The sequence below is a fragment of the Lithobates pipiens genome, unplaced genomic scaffold (assembly GCF_037356315.1).
Source record: "Lithobates pipiens isolate NorthernLeopardFrog02 unplaced genomic scaffold, aLitPip1_a1.2 Scaffold_18, whole genome shotgun sequence".
Classification (NCBI taxonomy): domain Eukaryota; kingdom Metazoa; phylum Chordata; class Amphibia; order Anura; family Ranidae; genus Lithobates; species Lithobates pipiens.
The window spans coordinates 632,805,224-632,825,018 of NW_027507758.1; the positions used below are offsets into that span (position 1 = coordinate 632,805,224).

The 19,795-nt window shown below is 46.9% G+C and overlaps 1 protein-coding gene across 1 annotated transcript in view; it reads left to right on the forward strand.

The window, feature by feature from the left end:
* LOC143989572 (uncharacterized) overlaps positions 1-19,795 on the forward strand; it is a 40,369-nt gene that overhangs the window by 9,947 nt on the left and 10,627 nt on the right. The window contains exons 2-8 of the mRNA XM_077489757.1: positions 8,444-8,553; positions 10,066-10,200; positions 10,289-10,412; positions 10,529-10,626; positions 10,716-10,937; positions 11,018-11,218; positions 11,341-11,482. Of these exons, the coding sequence (XP_077345883.1) occupies positions 8,458-8,553; positions 10,066-10,200; positions 10,289-10,412; positions 10,529-10,626; positions 10,716-10,937; positions 11,018-11,218; positions 11,341-11,482 (1,018 nt within the window). The 5' untranslated portion in view covers positions 8,444-8,457. The remainder of the gene's footprint in view (positions 1-8,443; positions 8,554-10,065; positions 10,201-10,288; positions 10,413-10,528; positions 10,627-10,715; positions 10,938-11,017; positions 11,219-11,340; positions 11,483-19,795) is intronic.

The following is a 19,795-nucleotide window of genomic DNA, read 5'->3' on the forward strand; positions in this document are numbered from 1 at the left end:
TTGTATCTCTATGTGATGCCTTGTGGGGATATTGATTGGTGTTTTTTTTACATATATTTCAGAAATCTTCTGAGAAACCCCCCCCCCCCCCCCCACATAACTCTAATGCCGTGTACACATGGCTGAACTTTTTCGACAGAAAAGGTCTGACGGAACAAATCCATCTGACAATTCGACCATGTGTGGGCTTCATCGGACCTTTGCTGTCAAACTCCGATGGACTTTAGATTTAGAAAATGTTTTCAAATCTTTCCGACGGGCTAGTCCGGACAAAAACCGACCCTAGGACAGCTACTGTCTATGAACTTGCTTATTCTAGTCCGGTCGTAAATCATCGCAGTCAAATCCGTTGGACTTTGGTGTGATTGTGTGTAGACCAGTCCGATTCGATGGAAGTCTGTCAAAAGTCCATCAAAGTCAGACGGAATTCAGTCCGTCAAAGTCCAGTTGTGTGTACATAGCATTAGAGAAAGTGCGCCTCTTGTAGGCATACCCTAGGGGAGGAGTGGAAAAAGGTCCTATTTAAGGACTGTATTGACGCACTGGTTAACAGAAGGGCATCAGAGCAGGAGTCAAGGTTAGCGGCATCAGTTAAGGAGTTGTCCTTAACCTTTCAGTCCTTCAAAACCCTGTTTGAGGGTTTACAGGTTCCTGCTACTCCCTCACCTGTGTCAGAGCACAACCCCACCTTTAGCACAGGGCTCTGTATTTTCCCAACCTAGGGCCACTACTTCAGCAGAGGAAGTGGCGGGGGCTTCCAGAGAGACGGCTAAGGAGGAACCAGACAGTGCTACATCCAGTTCTCGGGATGATTCGGAGGTAGAGAATCAGGACGGGGACACCAGAAAGCACTCAAGGTACAAACTGTCCCTTGATGAGGTAGAGGACCTATTTGGGGCAGTCTATACCACCTTGGGTATTCAGGTGAACAAGAAACCCCCATCTCTCCACGACCAGATGTATAAGGTCTTGGAGGTAGCATATATAGCGGATGCCTCGGCCGAGTCGGTTCGCATGTCGGCCAGGAATGCTGCACTAGCCAACTCGGCCAGAAGAGCCCTCTGGCTAAAAACATGGCCAGGCAACAATGCCTCAAAAATCAAACTGTGTGGCATTCTGATGACCAGGGATCTTCTGTTCTGCCCAGGTCTAGAAGCAGTATTAGACCATACAGCCGATAAGAAGAAGGCGTTCCCGGTGAAACTAAAAACCCAGACTCAAACCAAGGGCGGGTTTCATCCACAAACAAGAAGGCCCCCCCAAGCCAGAAGCGGAAAAGAAGATTTGGGTTCAAAGGAGTAAGGGCAGAGGAGGAGTGATTTTTTGCCCTCCTGAGCAGCCCGTGACTCACCGGTCACAGTTGGGGGGGGGGGGGGGGACTGGGGGCCTTCCTTCCACAGTGGGAATTAATTTCCCCCAACCAGTTTATCCTGGGGATCATAAGGAGGGGGTACGGTCTAGAATTTACAGAGCCCCCTCCACATCAAAGCCTAGTCGCGCTTCTCCCCAGATGTGCGACAAAAGCAGAGGCCCTCCTGGGGAAGGAACTAGACCAGCAGAACGTAGTTTGCAGAGTTTGAGGAAGAAGGGAGGGGCTTCTATTCACACGTTTTCGTGGTGAAGAAGTCCTCAGAAAATTACAGATTCATTTTAAATCTGAAACCCCTGAACAAATCGATTGCCTACAAAAGATTCTGGATGGAATCGATATTCACAGTCAGGGCTCTACTGCCCCAGAACTATTATATGGTGTCATTGGATCTGAAAGACTCTTACCTCAACGTCCCCATTGCCGAAACTTTCCAAATGTTCCTGAGCCTGGCTGTAAAGCTAGAGGGGGAAAACATTCACCTGCAGTTTCATTCACTGCCATTCGGCCTATCCTCGTCACCCCGAGTATTTTCATAGGTCATGGCAGAAGCCATGGCTTTTCCACGATTCAGGGGTGTATTAATTATTGCATACTTGTACGATTTACTCCTTCGCAGTATCCTCAGAGTGGCTAATCAGGGATCTGGAGCTAACAAAAGTAACCCTGCTAGGGCTGGGATGGCGGCTGAACCTGGAAAAATCCAGCCTAATTCCAGCTCGGCACATTTCCTATCTGGGATACCTGCCGGACTCAACTCAGCTGAGAGTTTTTCTCCCAGCAGAGAAAATACTGAAGGTGGACAGAGCGGTAGCGTCCCTTCAAAACAACCAGCAGGTATCAATACAGGCAGCCGTGTCAACCCTTGGCTTACTAACCCCTGCCATCCCGGCGGTCCAATGGGCAGGCCTACACTTCCATCCCCTGCAGGCCTTGGTTCTAAAGATGTGGGACCACAACCAGGAGTCCTTAGACACCCTGCTTTCAGTTCCTGCTCGGATCAAGAGATTCCTATGGTGGTGGAGGAAATGGATAAATCTATCACAAGGGTGCCTGTGGATCATTTCAGTGTCCAGAGTGATTACCACGGACGCAAGCGACAGAACCTGGGGAGCATACCTGGGCTCTCAGCTGGCACAGGGGACATGGACAAAAGAGGAACTTGAGGTCGTACAACTGGAAAGAACTAAGAGCAGTTGGACTGGCACTCAAAGCCTTCAGAGGGGAAATCCTGGGGCAACATGTCCTGATGCATTCGGACAACTCCTCGGTCATTGCTTATATAAACAAGCAGGGTGGCACGAGGAGCGGTCTCTCGTTGTAGCTGTCCTGAAAGACTACTGGAAAAGACATTACCGGTAAGCGTAACTCTAAATTTTTTTAAAACAATCTGAAGTAATACACTTTGAAAGTCTGTTTTAGACTCTTGTGATAACAAGCTGGTAGTTAATTTCTTATGGTGATTATGGAGAGGATAGAGGCGTTATTTGCAATACTTCACAGCATGATGTTTCTAGAGCATTTTAATGGCCCCTTTCACACTTGTACGACTTGAAAGTCGCACGACTTCAAGCAATGCCTGTGTAATCATGAGGTCTATGGGCCTTTAAGTTGCATCAAAGTCAGACCAAAGTAGTGCAGGGGCTACTTTGAATTTGCTGTGACATTGAAGTCGCACAGATATTATTGGCTGAGTATTGAAATCATGCGCTGGAAGCTTCTTGGATGCAGAGAATACTTTACTGTCATGGAAAAATATCAGAACATGTCTTTATTATACTGGAACAGGAAGAGAACACAAACAAGTGCATTGAGCATGGATACCCGTAGAAACTTTTGCCACCTTAAACCTCTTCTCTGCTACTGATCACCTCTATGACAAAATCTCACCCCGTCCTGCCCCAATCTAGCCACTTCTGTTTGCAACCGCTCACTTTCATCCTCCCTAGACAAGCTCAACCCCCCTCACTACACACAGAATCGGCCCCTGACCCCTAAAACCTTGGAAGAAAGGTGACACCAGAAGTTTCAGAAAACATAGCCGCACTCTTGAGCACCTGTGGTGTAAGACTAAGTCCTAGAAAGTCTTCAACCAATATAAATCTGCCCTCCAAAAAATACTATTCCTGCCTCCCCACTACCAAGTAGACCTGTTTTTATCATTCTCATTAACACCTTCTCATCCAGTCCCCATCACCTTTTCTCTACTCCATTCTCCACTGCCTCCACCCACTAACTCATTCACTGCCCAGGAGATCGCCAATCACTTCAAAAATAAGATTGATACAATTTGTGAGGAGATCTCCAATGCGCACATACCTCCCACATTTAAAACCCAATGTCCACAGGTACACTCATTACTTCACTTATTCAACCCCGCTACTATAGACAAGGTTGCTAAACTTTTTTTTTAATGTCCACCTGTCCCCTAGATCCTGCTCCCTCACAAATGCTACGGTCACCCTCAGGTTCCATTCTCCACTCTAATGCCGCATACACACGATCAAACAATCCGGTGAATAAATCCGCCCATGTGTGGGCTAGTCTGCCGTACTTTTGAAATGAGGGGACTTTTCCCGCACGGAGAAAAGTCCGTTCATTTTGAGCACGGCTCCAGGTAGCTGGGACTAGCGAAGGAAGCGTCGCTGGCCCCGTCACCTGGTATGGACTTAAAGGGGAAGCCCTACTCCGAAAAAACGGCATGGGGGTCCCCCCCTAGGTCCATATCAGACCCTTAGCACGCTACCCGGCCGGTCAGGAAAGGGGGTGGGGACGAGCGAGCCGCCCTTCTCCTGAGCCGTACCAGGCTGCGTGCCCTCAACATGGGGTGCTTTGGGGAAGGGGGGGCCGCCCGGCCCCCCAACCCAAAGCACCTTGTCCCCATGTTGAGGACAAGGGCCTCTTCCTGACAACCCTGGCCATTGGTTGTCAGGATCTGCGGGTGGGGGGCTTATCGGAATCCGGGAGCCCCCTTTAATAAGGGGATCCCGGCCCCCCCACCCTATGGGAATGAGTATGGGGTACAATCTACCCCTTCCCATTCACCTGTGAAAAAAAATTGTAAATAAAACACAACACACAAGGGTTAAAATAGTTTATCGCACAGCTCCGGGGTCTTCTCGCCAGACTCCTCTGCTATCTTCTGCTAGCTCTTTTACTAGCAGAGGAGCCCGGCTTTCTTCTTTGTCGCCGCCCTCTTCTTCCGACTTCGGGGGTCTTGTCCTCCTCTTCGGTTCTTCTTGCCGGGCCTCCGCGCCGCCTTCTAGCTCTTTTACAAGCGGTGGCCTGGTCTTCTATCGCCGCTGTCTTCGCCGCCTTCTGTTCTGCTGTTCTTCTCTTCTTGAGCTGTTGACTCGTCGCTGTCTCTGGCCACAATGACAGGGACGCAGTGTGCGGCCACTTATATAGGGACATCGCTGGGTGATGTCCCCGCCCATTATGATGTCACAGTCCCAGCATCCTCTGGGACTGTGACATAATGGGCGGGGACATCACCCGGCGATGTCCCTATATAAGACGCCGCGTCCCTGTCGTGGCCAGAGACAGCGACGAGTCAACAGCTCAAGAAGAGAAGAACTGAAGGCGGCAAAGACAGAGGCTTGTAAAAGAGCTATAAGAAGGTGTGGAGGCCCGGCAAGAAGAACCGAAGAGAGGGACAAGACCCCCGAAGTCGAAAGAAGAGGGAGGCGACGAAGAAAGCCGGGCTCCTCCGCTAGTAAAAGAGCTAGCAGAAGATAGCGGAGGAGGCCGGCGAGAAGACCCCCCCCAAGACGGAAGAAGACCCCCGGAGCTGTGTAATAAACTGTTTTTAACCCTTGTGTGTTGTGTTTTATTTACATTTTTTTTTTTTTTACAGGTGAATGGGTAGGGGTACATTGTACCCCATACTCATTCACATAGGGTGGGGGGTCGGGATCTGGGCCCCCTTATTAAAGGGGGCTCCCGGATTCCGATAAGCCCCCTGCCCGCAGACCCCGACAACCAACAGCCAGGGTTGTCGGGAAGAGGCCCCTGTCCTCATCAACATGGGGACAAGGTGCTTTGGGGGCCGCGTGCCCCCCCTTCCCCAAAGCACCTTGTCCCCATGTTGAGGGCATGCGGCCTGGTACGGCTCGGGGGGGGGGGCTCTCTCCTCCCCCCACCCCTTTCCTGACTGGCCGGGTAGCGTGCTCGGATAAGGGTCTGATATGGACCTGGGGGGACCCCCACACTGTTTTTTTTTTCGGCGTAGGGTTTCCCCTTTAACTGCATACCAGTTGACGGGGCCAGCGTCGTGTCAATCTCGCCGCCAAAGGCGGCAACATTAACTTCCTTCACTAGTCCCGGCTACCTGGAGCCACGCTCAAAATGAACGGACTTTCCTCCGTGTGTGTGTGTGGGCAAGTCCGTTCATTTCAAAAGTACGGCGGGTAGTCCGTGTGTGGGCAGGTCCACTCATTCGGACAGTCCGGCGGACTTTATGGCGGTTTGTCCGCCAGACTAAGTCCGCCGGATAGTCTGATCATGTGTACGCGGCATTACTCACATCTTCAACCTCTTCCTCCCTTTTGGCATCTTCCCCCAACTCCCTAAAACATGCACTAATCACCCCCACACTTTAAAAGCCCTCACTAGACCCTGGCCATCTTAACAACCTATGCCCCATCTTTTTACTCCCCTTTTTCCTCCAAACTCCTTGAATGTCTGGTCTACAACAGACTGAGCTACCATCTGACTAAGAACAAACTTCCTGATCCCCTTCAGTCTGGATTTCACCCTCAACACTCCAGAGAATTTGCTCTCCCAAAACTCACAAATGACCTACTAATGGCTGAAACCAACAGACACTATTCTACATTACCCCTCCTGAACCTCTCTGCTGCCTTTGATATGGTTGACCGCCCCCTCCTCCTCCTCACAAAACCTCCACATCTTTTGGTCTCCATGACTGTGCTCTTCGATGGCTCTGATCCTAACTGTGCCACCGCACCTTCAGTGTCTTTTACAATTCTACTCCCTCTTCTCCTCTTCCTTTCTTCAATTGGGGTCCCACAAGGTTCTGTTCCTCGACCTCCTTTTTTTTTCCTCCATCTACACCTCCTCCCTTTGTCATGGCTTTCAATACCATTTCTACACCAATGATACCCAAATCCATCTCCCTCCCCCTCACCTCACAATATCAGTCTCCTCATGCATCACTCATTTACTAACAGACATATCGGCCTAGATGTCAAACAAATTCTCAAACTCGATCTATCTGAAACTGAGCTCATAACATTTCCTCCCCCACGTGCCCCTTCCCCTGATTTCATAATCAACGACTCAAACATCTACCCGTCCCTGCATGCCAAGGTGCTAGGCGTAATCCTGCACTGTAAACTATCCTTTCCAGTCCCACATCCAATCAATACCCAAAGCTTGCTCCCCCAACCTCCGCAACATCTCTAAGCCCCTGTACACATGGTCGGAGATTTCCACAACCAAATCCGTCGGATTCTGCCCGTCGGATTTTGTCAGTTGGATCTTGTCCGAAACTGTTGTATACACACGGTCGGACAAAGTTGGCTTTCGTTACGATGGGACTACATTCAGGCTAGTAGCCAATAGCTTTGATGTAGGAATTTGATCTGAGCATGCGTGGCACTTGGTCCGATCAAAATGCTCTACACATGATCGGATTACATCCGACCGGCCCAGTTGGTCGGAAAATATTTCCAACATGTTGGAAAATTGGGTCCGACGGAGATTCGGACGGAATCAGTCCGATGCATACCACACACAGTCGGATTATCTGACGACATGGTCCGATAAGACGCATTTCGACAGATTCTCCGACCGTGTGTACAAGGCATAAGATGCGTCCCTTCCTAATCGATGACTCCACAAAGCTCCTAGTTCACTCCCTGGACATCTCTCGCCTCGACTACTGCAACGCCTTCCTCATTGGCTTACCTTTAGTCTGTCGTGAATGCTGCTGCCAGGCTCATCAACCTTACAAACCCTCAGCGCCTGCTACTCCTCTCTTCCAATCCCTTCATTGGCTGCCACTCACCCAATGAATTAAATTCAAAATACTAACGACAACTTACAAAGCCATCCACAACTCGGCCTCCAACTACATCACTAACCTAGCCCAAAATATCAACCAAATCATTCTCTTCATTCCTCCCAAGACCTCCTCCTTCTCTCTAGCTTCCCTGTCATCTCATCCCACATTCAACCCAGGACTTTTCCCAAGCCTCTCCCATCCTCTGGAATTCCCTACCCCAATCTGTCTGACTATCTCTATCCACATTCAGATGATCCCTGAAAACGCATTTCTTCAGAGAAGTCTATGTGGCCCCCACCTAACAGCTGTACTTTATTTTCTCCATAAAAACATCCCCCACAGTAATTACCTTTTGTATCTCTTGACCCTCCCTCTTAGATTGTACGCTCGAATGAACAGGGCCCTCCGATTCCTACTGTATTACACTGTAATTTAAATGTACTGTCTACCCTCATGTTGTAAAGTGCTGTGTAAACTGTCAGCACTATATGAATCCTGTATAATAATTATTATAATAATTAGGAGCTCTGGAGAAAATTGTGTGATATTTACACTCCGTTCCTCCGCACGTCAACTGCTCACATGAGAGGTTACTTTCACAGATTTCTGTATGGTAAAGGTCAAAGTTCACTCTTCAGTTTAGGAGAGGTAGGACGCACCCAGGAACAACAGTTTGGTTTGCACAGGAGCCTCATATATCACCCTATCCAAATGTCCCTCCGTTGAGAGTCCATATGTCCTATGACATCACACTGACCTTACAGCTCCTCCTCCCAATGTCCCTCCATCCAGAGTCAGCACATTCTATGACATCACACTGATTTTACAATGACCCCCCAACAGTGCCTGCGAGGAAAAAGTGTCTCAGAGCAAAACTATTCAAGAAGTCAGAAGATCCTATTTGTTATTATATCTATAAAGTTCAAAAACCTAGACAAAACTATTACCGGAAAGAAAGCACAGCCAACATAGAGACCATAAAGGTAACTTAGACATTGAACAATCAATACCAATACAGATAATTCTTCAATGTTATCTGTCTACAGAGAAACCTTCATAGATGACAACACCAATGAGGATGGAGGAGGACTGGAGTCACATGACTGAGAAGATACTAAACCTCACCTTGGAGATCATCTACCTGCTGACTGGACAGGTGAGGAGGTCACATGACATCACTCTTATCTCTATTAATGAAACACAGACCTGACCTGAGAGGTAAGGAGGATTCTGGGGGGTCTCATGACATCATTTTATGTTCGGGTCAAACATGAGTTCGACTCGAACATTGGCTGTTCGCCGAATAGCAAACAATTTGGGGTGTTCGCGGCAAATTCGAAAGCCTTGGAACACCCTTTAAAAGTCTATAGGAGAACTGAAAAGTGCTAATTTTAAAGGCTTATATGCAAGTTATTATCATAAAAAGGGTTTGGGGACCCGGGTACTGCCCCAGGGGACATGTGTTAATACAAAAGAAGTTATAAAAAACTAAATTTTTTTGGGAGCAGTGATTTTAATAATGCTTAAAGTGAAACAATAAAAGTGAAATATTCTGTACCTGGGAGGTGTCTATAATATGCCTGTAAAGCGGCGCATGTTTCCCGTGTTTAGAACAGTCCGAGAGCAAAATTAAATTTCTAAGGGAAAAAAAAGTAATTTAAAAGTACTATCAATGAATTGTCGAGTGTCTGCAATACACATAAAAGTCATTGAAAAAAATGTCATGGGACTCCCGCACAGTCCATTACCAGGCCCTTTGGGTCTGGTATGAATATTAAGGCGAACCCCGAACCAAAAAAAAAAAAGTGTGGGGTCCCCCCAAATGCCATACCAGGCCCTTCAGGTCTGGTATGAATATTAACGGGAACCCTGCGCCAATTTTTTTATTTTTTTTTAAAATGTCGTGGGGTCCCCCTAAAAATCCATATTAGACCCTTATCCGAGCACGCAACCTGGCAAGCCGCAGAAAAAGGGGGGGGAACGAGAGAGCACCCCCCTTCCTGAAGCGTACCAGGCCACATGCCCTCAACATGTGGAGGCTGTCCCCATGTTGATGGGGATAAGGGCCTCATCCCCACAACCCTTGGCCGTTGGTTGTGGGGGTATGCGGGCAGGGGTTTTATCGGAATCGTGAAGCCCCCTTTAACAAGGGGACCCCCAGATCCCCCCCCCCCCATGTGAATTGGTAATGGGGTACAAGTACCCATACCATTTCACGAACAGTGTTAAAAATGTTAAAGACAATAGCCGTTTTTTTGACAATTCCTATATTAATGTCTTCTTTCCCTGCTTCTTCCATCTTCTTCTGGTCTTCCTTCGGTTTTCTTCTTCTTCCTCCATCTTGTTATTCCCATATGACTTGCATATGACTTTTAAAATTAGCACTTTTGATTATTCATGTTGGTGACCCATAGACTTTAATGGTGTTCGCGTGTTCAAACAAATTTTTTGCCTGTTCGCATGTTCTGGATGCGAACCGAACTGGGGGGTGTTCAGCTCATCCCTAATCTCTATTAATAAAACACAGACCTGACCGGAGAGGTGAGGAGGATTCTGGGAGGTCACATGACATCACTCTTATCTCTATTAATAAAACACAGACCTGACTGGAGAGGTGAGGAGGATTCTGGGATTCTAACATGATGTTCCTATTGCTTCCTCAATACAGAGATTTCCTCTTCTAAAGTCAGGTGATCATATGACCATCACAGTGCCTCCATGTGACTCACTAAAACCTGAGAGACACAACATGGAGACGATTCTAGAAGTCACCAAGAAGATGATGGAGCTGCTGACAGGAGAGGTGAGGAGGATTCTGGGAATTGTGGGACATTATCCAGTAACAGACAAGGGATGTGTCTGGATGGTGACTGTATCATTGTGTGTGTCAGGTTCCTATAAGGTGTCAGGATGTCACTGTCTATTTCTCCATGGAGGAGTGGGAGTATTTAGAAGGACACAAGGATCTCTACAAGGACGTCATGATGGACAATCAGCCACCCCTCACATCACCGGGTAAGAGGAGACTTTATTGTAAAGGAGAGAGCAGTACGGAGGCTCCACCTAGATCCCCCATCATCTGATAAACACATAGAAACAATGTATTCAGTCAGTGTGTGTGTTTCCTACAGATGGATCCAGTAATGGGAACCCACCAGAGAGATGTCCCCGTCCTCTGTATTCCCGGGATTCCACACAGGAAGGTCACACCATCCCCCACCATCATCAGGTAGGTGAGGAACAATCACTGATAGTATCATTAGGATCTGTACATTATCTGCATTGTTACCATTGATGTCATTTTTATTATATATTCAGAGTGGAAACCTGACAGATTCTAAAGTTGAGGTTAAAGAAGAGATAAAAGAGGAGGATGATGAGGATGGGGTGATGGAGGAGTTTCCTAAACAACACAAAGATCTGTACCAGGACACCATGATGGAGTCATCCAGCTACAGAAACCCACCAGAGAGATGTCCCCGTCCTCTGTATTCCCGGGATTCCACACAGGAAGATCACACCATCCCTCACCATCATCAGGTAGACATGAATAAATCATAATTACTAATAATTGTTACAAAAGCATGGCTGTTACAATGCATGTTTTATTAAATATTCAGAGTGGAAACCTTGGGGATGATAATATTGTTAAAGAGTATAAAGAGGAGGATGAGGAGTATGGAGTGATGGAGGAGTCTTCAGAAGGACACAAGGATATGATGGAGCCACCTAATACCAGGAACCCACCAGAGAGATGTCCCCGTCCTCTGTATTCCCGGGATTCCACACAGGAAGGTCACACCATCCCCCACTGTTACAAGGTTGGTGGGACGGAGCATCTAGAACATGGACTTGTGGTGACAATATGTGTATTTTTATGTGATGTCACAATAATAAAGCTTATGTTTTACAGATGATATTTTCTCTCATTTTCTTGATTTAGAGTGGAGATCCAATCGATATAGAATTTGAGGTGAAAGCAGAAGAAGAAGAGAGGTATGTGAGGGATGATCAGCAGTCTATGGAGGAGGATGGAATAACGGGGACATTTATAGAGGAGGACCCACCTACAGAGATCAGCACAGGTGGGTCATTAACACTAAATACATTCCTCCACCCATACTGCTCACTGATTGGTCCAGAGTAGGATGGAGACTGGGTTTTATCAGCCTGATATACCCTGGTCACTTTCCTGAGCTGTGTTCCCCGTCCTGTATTTCTCTGGGATAATCTTCCTTCTCTGTGCTGCAGACATAATTTATGTATCTAGACTGGATTTATGGAGATTCTGGGGTTCAGCTGGCAGTAAAATTTAGATTTCACCATAGGCATTGCTAGACCTAGGCACCTGGGGTATGTGTTTTGGGTCTTCTGCCCCATGCCCGAGTCTAGTAAGATCTACAACAAAACAATTCTCCCGGGGTCACTTACTCTGTCGTCTTCTGGCTGTGCCGGGTGGAGGGATATGTATGAAATGCTTTGTATGACCCACCTAAAAAAAATAAAAATAAAATAAAAAGCACCGCTCAGCGCTCTGGTTATAAAAATTGAGGTTACTGTGTAGTGAAACTCTCAGAACCTAAAAACGATAAAGAAAATATAACCTTGATTATAAAATCACAATAACAGCCACTAAAAATATAATATAAAAACAATACTAAAAAACACTCTAGTAGCAGAGTCCCTTGTAATATTGCAGCAGCGCTCTTGTCATATATCAAGATGGCAAGCTTCATTATAATGTTCATATATGGACTATTGCGATGCATTTCTGTAATGTCATATGGTACATTTTGATCGTGAAGAAACGCCTTCCACCAAACGCTTCACCACGTGAGATGATCTCCCCTTTAGGGATGCACTCGCCACATATGCAGAGATAATGCACCTTAAATCTGATCACTGACTCTCCACCTCTCTGAAAGAACTCCCACCAGACTTAAAGCCGTATCATGCAAGGATCCATGTGGAGAAAACAAATTGGCCACATAGCGTAATACTGTTGATAAGCATTTAATGATCCCACAATCAACCCCTTACAGAATATACGTGCAAAAAAAATCAAATAAACTCAAGCAATGTAGCCGGTAATGGTGAGGGAACGTCTGAGTAAACCAGCAGTTCAAGCCTACTTCCTGATGACTCAGCTGTCCGTGACACGCACCGGTCACTTCTGGTAAAACCACGGAGATCATGTCACTGACACGTTTCGTCACTTCCTGACTTCGTCCGAGGGCGTGATCTTGTGGTATAGACGCCGGTTTTTTCTTTTTTTTTGCAAATATAATTTTATTGATTTTATCAGTACATACAACAGAGAGAAAACAGTCTGGCTTCCATGTCAGACAGGAAACAGAAAGTGGTTACAACAGGTGTGTAGCACATGCAGGAGGCAGATTCTAGTATATTTCAGACAGTAATGATTGCCTAGGGCAGTGATGGCGAACCTTGGCACCCCAGATGTTTTGGAACTACATTTCCCATGATGCTCACCTACACTGCAGAATGCATGGGCATCATGGAAAATGTAGTTTCAAAACATCTAGGGTGCCAAGGTTCGCCATCACTGGCCTAGGGGCTCAATGCAACTTACAAGTGCTTAGTAGAAGTGGTCGCTGTAGCAATCATCGTCCGTATAGATTAAATCTACCTCACCCGTATGTCACCAGTGTGCAATACGTGTGGGCGATCGGGAATCGCCAGAGAACAAAGAGTAGAGATAGTCAGAATAGAAAGAAGGAAGAGCAAGGAGTAGAGGAAGGAGTTGTTTATATAACCACAGGTTATCGTACTCTATTAGATATGTCAGGTGTCAAAGATCTCCCCTCAACTGAGTACTTGAATATATTCCAATGGGTCCAGGTCTGAAGATATGTGTCATGTTTGTCGGCTGCTGTCAGAATCAAATCTTCCATTTTATTTATCGCTTCAACTTTTCTTAGCCATAATGCCACCGTAGGTGGGTTTTGTTGTTTCCACAGTAGGGGAATGCAGGCCTTGGCTGCGTTCACCAAGTGCCGCAGTATGGATTTTTTTTATAGGTTTTGATCGACATGGTAGAGACGTGTAGCAGGAAGAAGGCAGGATCTTCAGGGATCACGAGCTCGATGAAATTCTGAGATATAGTACGTACAGACCTCCAAAAAATATGGAGGATTGTCCCTGTGTCCGTGCCACATCTCCAGCAACAATTTGAGGTCTCCGGAAACATGGCACGGAGTCTGCTGGGGGTTAAGTACCATCTCATCAAAACCTTGTAATTCGTTTCCTGTGTCTTTATGCAAATGGGAGATTTGAGAGACAGGTGAATTATCTTTTGTTTCTGCTCTGTGTCGAAAGTGCGTTGGAGGTCTACGCTCCACTTCGCTATGCTAGTCAGTTCAGGTTGTGCTGGGGGGGTATTGAGAAGAATAGGTAGAGATATTTCGGCAGAATGCACACCTTTAACAGATTGCACCTCCCGAACCAGGAGTGTAAGTTCGTTTGCCATTTGTTCAGTAACATCTTAGTTTCCGTGAGCAAAGGAGGGAAATTTAACTCGTAAATGTGGGACAGATCTGTTGATAATTTCGTGCCCAAATAAGTTAACGCCGTTGACGTCCACTTAAAACGGAAGTCTGCACGGAGTGTCTGGATCGTGCTAGAGGGGATGGCTATACCCATTGCTTCCGACTTCATGAAGTTGATCTTCAAGTTAGATAGGCGTCCAAATATCTCAAATTGTTTCAGCAGATTAGGAAGAGACATCACCGGATTCAACAGAGAGAAGAGGTCATCCGCGTAAGCGGAGATCTTATGCTGTGTCTTCCCGACCTGTATACCCTGTATATCCTGGTTTAGCCTAATTGTCGCAAGAAAGGGCTCAAGAGAGAGGACAAATAGCAGGGGAGAGAGGGGGGGCAGCCCTGCCTTGTGCCATTACTAATCAGGAAGGGGTCGGAGAGCACTCAATTTGCCTTCACCTGCGCAGCCGGACTCGAATAGATGCTAGTTACTCTGTTGATCATCACCTCCCCTAGTCCTATATGTTTAAGGACGGAAAACATAAATTCCCAATTTACTCTATCAAACGCTTTTTCTGCGTCAGTGTTCAAGAAATCACAGGGGGTGTCCCTGGAGTGTACTACATGTATTAGGTTCAGGACCTTAGAGGTGCTATCTCTGGCTTCCCTCATGGGAACAAATCCCACTTGATCTAAGTGGACCACTTTCTGAATGTGTCGGGACAGACAGATAGCCAAGATCTTCGTGTAAATTTTCAGGTCTGTATTTAACAGCGATATCGGCCTGTAGCTACCACAGGCGGTCGGATCTTTCCTTTCCTTGTGTATCACCGTTATGTGGGCCTTAAGGGTCTCGCTAGCCAGGGATGCCCCTGTGTCGATGGCATGGAACAGTTTAGGCAAACGGGGGCCTATTATTGGGAATAACGTCTTTTAATACTGAAGAGTGAACCCGTCTGGTCCTGGTGCTTTCCCTGGTTTCATGGCGCTGAAGGCTGTCTGTATCTCTAGAAGAGTAATTGGGGACTCCAGTTCTGCACAGTGGTCCAGGGAGAACGACTTCATGCGAGATTCTTTAATGTAAGTCGCCATTTCTGCCGGCGATGTTGTAGTGGTCGGTAAATTGTAAAGTCGCGCATAGAAATCTCTGAATTGCTGTGCGATCTGTATAGGTAAAGTCGAAGGTTGTCCGTCATTGCTAATCACCCGGGGGATGTATGAGGAAAGTTTGTGTTCCCTAACTTGCTTCGCCAATAGTTACCCACATTTGTTCCCCGACTCGTAACTCACTCTGTGGCAAAATTGTAGTGCCGCTTTGGCTTTATATGCAAGCAGATCCGTGACCTGTCGTCTCACTGTTGCCAAATCAGATTCAGAGCCACGAGAGGGGGCATGCTTATGTGCGGATTCTAGAGACGCCAGTTTTTGTAGCAATTGGGCAAGCTGTCGTTGTCTGTCCCTTTTTGTATCCGGGCTCCGTGTTTAATGAGGATTCCTCTAATTACAGGCTTATGCGCTTCCCAAACAATTCCCGGGTCACAGTCCCCTCCGTCATTAGTTTGGAAATTCATATCTAGTTCCTTAGACATGTCTGTGAGGACTTCAGGGTTCTGGAGTAGGCTTTCATTAAGGCGCCAAAACCGATGTCTGGGTGTCGTGTGGTCAGAGATGGCATAACTCAGAAAAATAGGCGCATGGTCAGACCAGGTGATATTGCCAATTGACGTCTCTCGGGCGCTATGTAGTTGACCATGTGGTATCAAAAAGAAATCAATTCTAGAGTAAACCTTATGGGGGGTAGAATAAAATGTATAATCTGTTTCACCTGAATGATTGACGTCTGGAGGCTCCAACAACTGGGCCTTGTGGAGAGTTTTAGCTATGCGCTGTAGATAACACGGGAGAATGGGCGACCTGCCGGTCGAAGTATCACTTGATGGAATCAGGGGGGACATTAAAGTCCCCCCCCCCCCCCAAAAACCAAGTGGCCTTGGAAGAAGCTTTGAAGTTTACTCAGCACCCGTTCCAGAAATACTGCCTGGCTCTCGTTGGGGGCGTAGACAGTCGCCAACGTCAACTGTATTCCACCCACTTGGCCTTTAAGGAACACATATCGCCCCGCGGGGTCCAATTAAGTGTCTTGTGTTGGCCAGGGGATTTTGTTAGACATTAGAATGGATGTTCCTCTAGATTTCGCTGTCGGGTTGGTGGAATGAAAAGCTATGGGGTAGTGTTTATTCTGCAGATAGTGTAATTTGTCACTTTTAAAGTGGGTCTCCTGTATGAAAGTGTAATGTAAATTTGTAGGTTCTGTATATAATTGTATTCTATTTTATATGTATTGCACGATGCCCTCACTGTGCACACGGCACTAACAATGTTTTCAGTACATGTTTTGCATTCTTTCAAGTCCTGATTAGAATTAGCCTGCCTATGTTATGCCCCTTGTTACCATAAACGTACAATTGTAATATTAATGTGATACCTACGTAATCATGTGTATAAAAACCTTCACATGCGTCATAATAAAGGAGAACCGTTATTGGAAAGATGCTGAGCGTATCTTTTGTGTCTGTTCCCTACTGCAGTAGTTATTAATTTGGAACCACTAATCAATATGAGGATAGGAGTTGCCTATCATCAAAATATCCATTTCAAAAGCAATATCTGTTGAGGTTTTTTTAAGGTCATGTAGTAGCATCCGCCTTTTTCGGGCGTATTGAGCCCTCTGGCATTTAAAGATAACACCCTGAGGTTGTCTAGTGCCATTTTGGGGGGGGGGGGGGGGTTAGAGGGTAAGGGGAGTAGGATAAGCTAGAGGACAGGAAGTAGTAGAGGTAAGAGGGAGAAGAGAGAAACAGAGGAAGAAAAGATCAGAAAAAGACAAGCAAGTTGCCATTGTTGTTTTTTTTTTGTTTTTCTTTTTTATATATGAAACACGTCACCGCCCTGCGCTGTGTAAAATCCATGTGATGTCCATTATATCTGCCCACATGGTGCTCCACGTAAACGGACAATATGGAAATCATCACTGTCACGGAGTGAAATCAATTAAACCAATGAAACCGAAGCGGCTGCTCTCTGATTAAATGCAATGCTTCTATGTGACTACAATCATGGAGCCTCACACAGAAGTATACGACCCATAATTTTTAAATAACCACTCAGCCCATATCTCAACTATTCCTTAACAAGTTAGTTAGGGTAGAGCGAACCTATAATGGGACATATATATCCAAAGCTGCAAACGAAATATATGCATATTTGTAGCGGTATACACCAAAGTTAATAAAATCAGCAAATTAACTGGTTCCCGACCGGCGCACGCCGATGTACGTCGGCAGAATGGCACGGGCAGTCATATTGGCCTACAGGTATGTCCCAATCTTTAATGGTGCCCTGCCATCGCGTGGCGGTCGGGACCCCCGTGAGTTCCAGTCGCGGGTCCCGCGGACTCGATTGCCGCGGGCATACCCGCGATCGTCTCTCACGGGGCGGCTGAACGGAGAAATGCCTTTGTAAACAGCATTTCCCCGTTCTGCCTAGCAACTAGTGACGCTGATCTCTGCTCCATGTGATTGGAGCAGCGATCAGGGTTCACTAAATGAAAGCCCAACCCCCCCACAGTTAGTAAAACACCCCTAGGAACACTTAACCCCTTCACTGCCCGTGTCATTTACACAGGAATCACAGTACTGATTGCAGTGTAAATGACAGTAGTGATTGCTGTATAAATGACAATGGTCTCAAAAAGGTGTCAAAAATGTTCGATGTGTCCGCCATAATGTCAGTCACAATAAAAAAATCGCTGATCGCCGCCATTACTAGTAAAAAAAAAGATTAATAAAAATGCCATAAAACTATCCCCTATTTTGTAAACGCTATAACTTTTGCGCAAACCAATCAATAATCGCTTATTGTGATATTTTTGGGGAAAAAAAATGTAGAAGAATACATATCGGCCTAAACTGAGGGAAAAAAAAGTTTTTTTTTTTATATATTTTTGGGGGATATTTATTATAGTAAAAAATAATGCCAAAATTGTCGTTCCTATTTTTGTTTATAGCACAAAAAATAAAAACCGCAGGGGTGATCAAATACCACCAAAAGAAATCTCTATTTGTGGGGAAAAAAAGGACGTCAATTTTGTTTCAGAGCCACGTCACACGACCGCACAATTGTCAGTTAAAGCGACGCAGTGCCGAATCGCAAAAATCGGTCTGGTCTTTGACCAGCAAAATGGTCCGGGGCTGAAGTGGTTAATAAAACATTATTAAAAATGATTGAACAAGACCCCTCACTCTCTGGTGTCTGCCTTGCAGACCCCGGATGGGGACACCGTGACCTCCCCCTCGGATATACTGCGGACTTTCAGCGCCTTTTATGAAAAGTTGTACTCCTCAGGTCTCCCCACCGACTTTCGACCTGAGTCACTCCATACTTTATTGGACCAGCTGGCGCTGGGATGGCTCTCGGACTCGGAAAGGGAGACTCTGGTCCGACCCTTTACGGCGCTGGAGGTCCTGGGGGTTATTAGTTCTTTTCCCCCAGGTAAGGCTCCGGGGCCGGATGGACTTCCGATGGCCTTCCGATGGCCTTCTACAAGGCCCACGGGGCTCTTCTAGCGCCCCTACTGGCTCAGCTCTATACTACCTGTCTGACTGCTGGTGCATTGCCTGCTTCCATGTACCATGCCCATTTAACATTGATTCACAAAGCCCCTAAAGACCCCACCTCGTGTGCTTCTTATAGGCCCATAGCCTTATTGAACTCTGACTTTAAAATATTGACCAAGCTTTTGGCCCGTAGACTTTACCCCATGCTCCCCTCAGTGATAGACTCTGACCAAACTGGTTTCATGCCCCATAGGTCTACGGACATTAACCTCAGGAGACTCTTTACTAACATTCACGCCCAACATTTGAACGTGGGAACCCGAGTGGTGGCCTCCTTGGATGTCGAGAAGGCCTTCGACACGGTGGAATGGCCTTTTTTGTGGGGAACCCTGCGGAAAATGGGCTTCCCCTTGTTGTTTATAAATTGGCTTCAGGTGATTTATCGGAGCCCGACTTCGTCGGTCCAGTTGAAGGGAGCCCTTTCTGCCCCCTTCAGGCTTTTTAGGGGGACCAGGCAGGGATGCCCTCTCTCTCCGGCTTTGTTTGCCCTTGCGATTGAGCCTGTGGCTGAGGCACTGCGTGTTTCGCCCCGGGTGTCAGGTCTGCGTATTGGGCTGCTGGAGGAGAGGGTGGCCCTGTACGCAGATGATATGCTGCTCTTTCTTAATGATGCTGGTCCTGCACTGAGGGGGGTGTTGGATGTGCTGGATACGTATGCGAGGGTTACTGGTCTCAGGGTGAACTGGTCCAAATCTCTTCTGTTCCCGATTGATCAGGGGGCAAGGGCCACTTCGCTCTCGGACAATCCCCTTGTCTGGGTTGACTCATTTAAGTATCTGGGGGTTCAGGTTTCTCACTTGGCGTCGGATTACCTTACACTCAATCTTACCCCGGTTTTTTTAGATATTCAGGCCAAGCTTAAATCATGGAGTAAGCTGCCATTATCGCTCTGGGGGCGTATAAATCTCCTTAAGATGAAGGTCATCCCCAGACTTACTTACCTGTTTCGTCACTCCCCGCAGTGGTTGCCTAAGTCGTTTTTCACAAAACTGAACCAGATTTTTTCCTCCTTTATTTGGGGCTCCTCATCACCCAGGTACCGCTTGACAACTCTGATGAGACCACGGACGCAGGGGGGCATGGCCTTCCCAGACTGTTACAAATACTATCTGTCCGCACAGCTAGTCACGGTTGCCTGGTGGCTGCAACCGGACCAAACGAACTCCTCCACTGCTCTAGAGGCCTCGGTTCTGGGTTCGTTGGAGGCCCTCAGGCTCCT